At 32.8% G+C, this 7669-nt stretch overlaps 6 protein-coding genes across 6 annotated transcripts; 4 read left to right on the top strand and 2 right to left on the bottom strand.

Moving 5' to 3' along the window:
• The first annotated feature begins 229 nt into the window (after window positions 1–229).
• Window positions 230–433, top strand: Chro.60442 (hypothetical protein). The annotated part of the gene is made up of 1 exon (XM_660761.1): window positions 230–433. The coding sequence occupies one exon, from the start codon at window positions 230–232 to the stop codon at window positions 431–433; it is 204 nt and encodes a 67-aa protein (XP_665853.1).
• A 729-nt stretch (window positions 434–1162) lies between these two features.
• Chro.60443 (multi-pass transmembrane protein) lies at window positions 1163–2437 on the top strand. The annotated part of the gene is made up of 1 exon (XM_660760.1): window positions 1163–2437. The coding sequence occupies one exon, from the start codon at window positions 1163–1165 to the stop codon at window positions 2435–2437; it is 1275 nt and encodes a 424-aa protein (XP_665852.1).
• A 772-nt stretch (window positions 2438–3209) lies between these two features.
• Chro.60444 (mitochondrial carrier) lies at window positions 3210–4166 on the top strand. Its single annotated transcript, XM_660759.1, has 1 exon — window positions 3210–4166. The coding sequence occupies one exon, from the start codon at window positions 3210–3212 to the stop codon at window positions 4164–4166; it is 957 nt and encodes a 318-aa protein (XP_665851.1).
• A 118-nt stretch (window positions 4167–4284) lies between these two features.
• Chro.60445 (hypothetical protein) lies at window positions 4285–4614 on the bottom strand. The annotated part of the gene is made up of 1 exon (XM_660758.1): window positions 4285–4614. One exon carries the CDS (start codon window positions 4612–4614, stop codon window positions 4285–4287), a length of 330 nt encoding a protein of 109 aa, XP_665850.1.
• A 653-nt stretch (window positions 4615–5267) lies between these two features.
• On the top strand, window positions 5268–6308 carry Chro.60446 (hypothetical protein). The annotated part of the gene is made up of 1 exon (XM_660757.1): window positions 5268–6308. One exon carries the CDS (start codon window positions 5268–5270, stop codon window positions 6306–6308), a length of 1041 nt encoding a protein of 346 aa, XP_665849.1.
• A 127-nt stretch (window positions 6309–6435) lies between these two features.
• Window positions 6436–7626, bottom strand: Chro.60447 (PH-domain protein). Its single annotated transcript, XM_660756.1, has 1 exon — window positions 6436–7626. The coding sequence occupies one exon, from the start codon at window positions 7624–7626 to the stop codon at window positions 6436–6438; it is 1191 nt and encodes a 396-aa protein (XP_665848.1).
• Window positions 7627–7669: the final 43 nt, after the last annotated feature.

The raw sequence follows: 7669 nt of genomic DNA, 5'->3' as shown, positions 1-7669 counted from the left end.
GCTGCTCCAATCTCTCTCAAGTTTGGAGGTTTACCATTTCTTCCTTTTAGTTCTGCTTTATTCCTGACATCGATCTACTCAAAAAAAAATTAAGTTAATTGAGACAAATTGAAGTAAACTTTTTTCATAGATCAAGTTAATCTTTATTATTGACTTACAAACTCGTCATTACAACTTTCCTCCACACATTGCTTATCTAGTTTCTTCCCAAACAGAAACATACAAAAACATGAGTAGGCCAGAACTAGTACCAAAAAAAATAATTTTTCTTAAAAATTTTCTAAAATTATGCAATATAATAAAGAATAAAAGTTTTTTTTTTAATAATAATTACATCTTGAATTTTAAATTTCATAATTGGGAGTTGGCGCCAAAAAAGGTACCGACATTTTTGGAATATATAATAGTGGGATTGGTAATAATAATTAATTGATAAAGGGAGAGTTGTGATGGAAGTACAAATTTAAAGCAGGATTAGAATTAATTAAGAACTTAAGCTTGGTTTTAAATAAAAATATAGGTGAGTTGAATTGTGAGTAATTTCGTTTTTTTTTTAAATAGAATTTTCCATAATAAATCAATTTGGATGATCTTGAAGGTGGCCGCCTAAATTTAGTTACACCCTATGGTTGGTAAAAAAAAATAAATATATTCAATTTAGAAAAACAAGTTAATGTTAATGATAAGTCAATATCTTTAAAAAGAAAGAAATTCTATGGATATTTTATGTTAGGTTTGATTGTAATTAAATAGAATCAGAGTCCCCAAGTAAAAATACTGGTAAAGACAGAAAATTTCAAGAGATTTTAGAAAATGGAAGAAAACATTTGTGAAGTTCAAAATGATAATGTTTTTGAATTTAAAGTTAACTGTTTGACAGATGGGCATCTAAAGACGATTTCTCTTTTGTTTTTGATGATAATTACAATTATTGATAGCTACTCAGAAAATAGCCATTTTACATACTTTTCTCAAACTCTATTGGGATATATTGGGACGTGGTTATCATTTTCATTAATATTGTTCTTCTATGTCTTGGGAAGAAGCTTTTATTTTAAAACACCGTTTAAATTCCGATATGTATTCATTACAATTTTAATAAAGTATTTACCAATGTTTTTTGTGGTATTATTTGTGGGTAATACCTTTTTCCTCTTATTTAATGCCAGATTTCCCAAATTGGGTACCCATTGACCAAAAATATGACGATAATATTGGATTATTTTCATTTTATAAATTATACCTTGGACTTGTCAGGCAAACTATAATTAGGAATTTTGTGAGATCTAAATTGTTAAACAAATCAATATTTTGGTTGGCAATTCCAACAATTAAGATCACTTTATTTCCATTCATTATATCTATTCTATGTTCTTCGCATAAGATCAAAATGATGAATCACGAAGTAGTAGCTGAAGCTGATGAACTAAATTATTGTGAAAATAATGTCAAAAGTAGTCTTTGTTACAATAATGTGGAGCTTGAATCTAATGGGTTAGTTCGAAAAGAAAGCTATATGAAAGAGTTATACCAAGATCTTGATCAAAATAACTCAATTTCAATAAGATTCAGGTTTTTTACTCTTTTATTTACGTTTATACTATTTACTCTAGCCCATTTTTTTATCATGGTTTTAAATCTAGGAAGAGCATTCCATATCACACACCACCTTAAACTCTGTTGGGTATTTATATTCTGTCTATCTCTATTTGGAATGTTGGATATAATTACATCTCTAATGAATAACTATAGATTTGCATTAACTCTTCATGGAATCATCGGTTTCTTTCTTTTTGTAACACCATGTATATTTACCTACGATATGGATAACCTCATTGCAAAATACTACTCATTTTCATGTTTCTTTTTGCTTGGAGTCTGGGACTCATCTTTGGAGTTTATTACTGGAAAAGGAGTTCTTCATCACTTCAGATTCTCTACTCAAATCAAATACTTCTTGATAAGCATATTTATCTACTCTGTAGCTACAGGAAGCAAACTTTTATGGCTATATGATGTTAACTACAACACAAACTTAACTCCCAGACTGAAAATTCTAGGATCTCTGGGAATTGCTACATCTATTTATTACCTCTCTATTAAGAAGACTATATTGTTTAAAAAGAAGCTCCAATGGATATACAGTCTTAAAAGCAGGTATACTTTGGACCCTTCAATATCATGCTTCTTGAGTCTCATACCTTCCAGAAAGACTGTCTGGAAAATCCTCAAAAAAGATTCTTTCATGCTTCTTTCATTCGTCCCTATCCCAACTACTGCAATCACCTATGTACTTACTGAAAAACTCATGTTTGGCGCCTTCGAATCTTTCTTGACAGTACTTTTCGTTTCTCCCATGTTAACACTATTCGTCCTGAACATCCCAGAAATATTCTCTCATATTTATACTCTTCATATGAAAGAAAACGGCAATTAAATTTTTAACATTAATTATATTTTTATTACTAGTGGCAATTTTACCGCCATATTCATAAATGCATGCGGACAATGCCGCCAAAAGAATAATTAAGGAGACAAAAAGTAAGAATTAAATGGGTGCTAATGGGTATCTGTGATAATAAATATAAATATATATTTAATCAGATTGAGGTGAAGCTTAGGTAATTCATTATACATATAAATATAAATATATATAAATATATATATGTATATGTATATTTATATATATATTTATATTTATTTATTTATTTATTTATTTATTTATTTGTTACAGATACGTGTGAGTATTCCGCACAGAACCTGCTTCACTAAGAATTGGTGAGCAGGTGTTAGTTGCTGAAGTATAGATGTTTCCTACTGGTCAAAGTAGGTTTAAGGAATCGCACTCACTACAATTGAGTTGAATATGCAAAGCTCCTTCAACTATAGAAAGGAGTATAGTTTATCTGGGTTGTTGGGTTTCAGGCTTGAATTTGAAGTTCTCTGAATAGATCTCAATATTAAACGTTTCTAACAATCTTGGAGAGTATAACGAATAAAACCACACAAATGGATACTAAATAGTTTTCTCTAATCGAATAGTTAACTCTATCCTTACTCTTAAGTCTAAGTTTTTACAAAGTGTGCTCAATTCTTTGAGCACCTTATATTTTCAGTATTCTCAAGTGGTAGGTATCCCTAATTGGGATCCCTGGATTTAACTTTAATTAATACAGGGGACCTACTATTCAAAGTTTTTATCACAACTAATGCGTAGTATACTTTTGAAAAAGGAGGATAAGGACGAGCCGTATCACGGGCTTAGATCTCCAATTGGACTTACATTTTTGAATGGCTTTGCAGTGTCACTTGCATGCACTCCATTAGACGTGATAAAGAATTATTGGATATACAAAGATTCGAATGAAGTTTTTAATCGTGGATTTTATGCAAATAAGGGCTTAAGCTTGCATAAAGTTCCAAAGAATACTAACACATTGAAAATCATCCAAGAATTGTATAGATATGGAGGATTACGTACATTTTGGACAGGTCTGTTACCAACAATGATGTTTAACATTCCTTCAAACATAATATTCTTTAACACCTACTACTATTTTCTTAATGCTATGGGGTTCTCTCCAGGTATTGCTGGAATCCAAGCAAGAACAATTACAACCCTATTCGTTTCTCCAATGGAATTCATTAGGACTCGAGTTCAAGCTCAAATAGGTGATGAGTTATTTCTTAATATAAATAGAGTTGGAGCTAAGGTGAATAAGCACAGATCCTTCCTTTTTGATTCAAAAAGATACTTGAACATTTATCAATTGTGGTCAGGTCTATGGATTACAATTCTGAGGGATGTGCCATTTACAGCAGTCTACTGGACTTTAACCGAGAAGCTGAGAAGTAGGATAGCTTTGCAGGGGGAGACGAACAGTGGCCCAAAAAAAACTCTCAAGCTATTTTCCATAGCTGCATTTTCGGGAACCGTGGCAACTCTCGTAAGCCACCCTTTGGATATTGTCAAGACCAATATCCAAACCCACAGCTTCAATCATAGCTTACTTGGTAAGGGTCAAATTTCGCCAGGAAGGATTGTCTCCAGTCTATTCCGAAGAAGGGGCTTCCAAAATTTCTATACTGGAGTGTTCCCAAGAATACTTAAGATAGTACCGTCTTGTGCGATTTCACTATCTTTGTTCGAACTTTGTAGGAAGTAGTTATTTTGACTATAAGCCAAATAATTGATGCTATTCTATTTCCTCTTTAGTTAAATATACATTCCAGTGTCCTTTGATATCCCATAAACACTAGGCATGTGTGAAGAATTACTCCTTCCTACTTGGCGCCAAATTTACTCATAAGTAGCTCCTCTGCCAATCTTGTTGTGTAGTTTGAATGCTCTAAACAATCCAAGCACGTCAAATATGGCTGATTGTACTTGCAATACATCTTCCTAAGCCATACCACAAGAGTGAGATCTATCGACTCCACCATATCGTTGATTTCTCGAGAACCTTCTTCAATATGTATCCTTTCTCGTTTTCTAATAGATCCATCTTGAGAAGCCAAACTCTCTATTTCATCAATTTCCTCGTTACTATCCTCATTTTCGCTCGGGCTATAATAAACCGGCTTTATTTTGCGTCTTGAGTTCCTTTCCCTCATTAAATTCAAGTTCCCCTTTGAATGACGAAATACATTTTCCTTGTTATTGTAAGAGAAAAAAAAAATCTAAAATGTGTACTTGCAAGGATATAATACCCAAATACTCAATTATTATAATTGCCAGGATTTCCCGCCTGTTTACTTGGCAATGACATACATGCAAAAATTTCTATTAAATAGTGGGGAGGAGCGGTATACAAGTTAAAGACGGGAAAGAAAAAAAAAGTGATGGCGGTTTAAAGAAGTGGGAGGCTCTTGACTATTTGAGTTGGAGTCTAGATTCTTTGCTTCATTAAAGTTTTGATTCCAGAAGATAATAGATAAAAGAACACACTGTATTTTTTTCTTAAGTTAACTTCTATATAAATATTTATTAATAAAACTTTTTGGGCTGACTAACTTTTAATTGGCGCCAAATGTGTGCAAAACCTAATTAAAATAAATGAAAAAAAAATCAAATAACGAGTGGAAATCAAAGAGGGCAGAAAGAACAAGAGAAATAAAAAGGTAAGCTTTGAAGACAGATGTCTTAGAAACGAACACAGTTAGTAAGATAGCTGAGACACTCTGATTTTCTCTCTTTATGCTCAACTTTGGTCATTAACACTCTTTTAAGTCAATATTTGATTAAGGACCTTGATAAAGAAGGTGGAATGAGGCGTAGTGAGTCAAGTTCTGTACTGCAGAGGTACAACAACAGGCGAAAGTCCTCCATTTCTGGAGGCAGAACAGCCTCTGCAAGTATGATAGGAATTCTGACTCCAAAAACCCTGTCTTCAATGAAAGACTCGTCTAAAAAGGAGAGATCTACCTGGTCAAGAATCTTTTCCCCTTTGTCTTTTGGTTTTGATAAGAGAGAATTGAGCTATTCTGGAGAAGAATCAAGTTACAGCCAATCAAGAAGAAGGACCCATGATTATAGTAAAACTTGCCCAAGTTTTCAACGAAAAGGGTCTCTTCGTCCAAGTCCTAATACTCAAGTAAGAGATAGGAATCAATCTATTTCCAAAGAGCCTAGAAGTTCCCTACAGTACTCAGCTTCTGCTACGGATCTGAGCTTTGATAATGATGTTCTCGGGTTAAATGACCTTTCTAGTTGTGTTTTTGAACCTGTTCTGGGTAATATGTCTAAAAGTAATAACATATCACGAGTTCAACCATTTTCAGGAAAAGATACAACAGGATACATCCAAAGAAGTAAGACAACAGGGTTCATCAAGGAGGACAACAGCACTAACATTTACAATGATTTAAAGATTTTAAGGTTTCATGATGGGATTTCTGGAAAGACTTATAAAGCTCTTCCAAGTAAAACATTGGATTCTATTAAAGATTCTGATAAAGTTGGAAAAGAAAAAACAACAGCAACAGTGACAGCAACAGGGTTTAATCTTGGATTTGGGTCATCCACAAAAAATACCAATTCTAATGCTGGTAACTCATCTGGGACTAATTTTATTGAAATTGACCCCAATAATAAAACTCACCTATTCAATAAGGATAACTTTACTGCCAATAGAAACACCAGTATTCAAGAAGCTCTTTCTAATAAGGAGTTTATTCAAGGAGATATACCATACTGTGACACTATACTATATTTGGATAATCCAAAGCCTAAAAAATACGATACCACTTTTTCCAAGCTTCACGATAACAGCTTCTATAAAGATTCTTTTAATAGTAGATTTGAATAGTTAATATAATGAATATATATATTAGTGCTTATCATATTACTAAAAACCTATCTATATTTATCTAGTTAAATGTGTATTTAATCTTTGATTAAAGTATTGAATTTTCTATATATCGTAAAATAATCATTTAAGCTGGAATTCTAATAATTCCCTTGAGCTGTTGCATAAATGCTGCAGCTTTGAGGATCTTTTCAATTCTAGTTGTCCAAGATTTTCTGCTTTGGTCAGAATTTGAAGGAATCCTCCATTGATACCCTCGTCCATTACTTGTATTTCCACGTGCTACTATAGTGAACGTCTTTTCATCAGAATCAGATATTTGAAGATTCCATTCTGCTATCTTGAAGTTAATAACACCAAGAGGTGCTTTTGCTTTAATATTTGACTCTTTTGGAGATAAGAAGTAATGCATCTCACATTTAAATATCTTTACCCATCTAAGTTTATGTCCCCAAGACCATGAATTCTTTTTTTCCAATGGTCCTTCATAAACTAGTTCATTAGCTTTTTCAATAAAGGTTTGAATCTTCTCAAGTTCTTCCTTTGAGTATAACTTGAGTATTTCTTCTCTAGATGTTGATATTGGTCTTTGAATTGTAGCTGCTAAATTCTCCATTGTATATGCATGAGAATGATAGTTACCATGTGGTGCTCTATCAAATCTATTTCTAGAGTGATTAAGTCTTCTCTCACTATGTAATCTAAAGGAAATATGATCTTTTTCAATACTTAAATCTTCTTCTGAGAGTTTTTTTGAAATAGATCTTCGTTTTTCAGTTAAGGAGAGTCTTGGAATTACTAACTCAGCTTCTGAATCCTTCTCCTTCTGATAAATATTACTATGGATACTTTTCATATTTTGATTAATTTCATGATCATCACATTCTGAATCTTCTTTGTAAATATGTGAGTCTTGCTTATTTTCAAATGCATTCCCATCCTCTTCTTTTTTCCTTAGCCTTTCTTTACTAATACCTAAACAAGGAGAAGAATCAGTATTGCACTGAGTACTAGGAGTATTTTTGACTCTAGGAGAACTGTATTCTCTATTACTACTATGATCACTATATAAATCGCTTTGATGACCTCCATCCGTCTGCCAGTCCAAACCCGAAGAGACTTTCTTTTTTTCCATTTCTCGGACAGTCCCATAGAAAGATTCAATACTTTGAGCTGAATCAATAATTTCTCTCGGATCCTTGACATTCTCTTCTTTTAAGCTCCCTAATAGTCCTCGCTTTTTAATTAGTACAGTACTACCATCAGCTCCTAAGCTTTGATGTGTGAGAAGATTATCCCTTTTTGGTATTGAAACCATCTCTCCAGTAGACTCATCATAAACATGTATTGCTCCAGGAGAC

Source organism: Cryptosporidium hominis, assembly GCF_000006425.1.
Source record: "Cryptosporidium hominis TU502 chromosome 6 CHRO016142, whole genome shotgun sequence".
In the NCBI taxonomy this organism is placed as follows: domain Eukaryota; phylum Apicomplexa; class Conoidasida; order Eucoccidiorida; family Cryptosporidiidae; genus Cryptosporidium; species Cryptosporidium hominis.
This window is presented reverse-complemented; position numbering and strand designations above follow the sequence as displayed.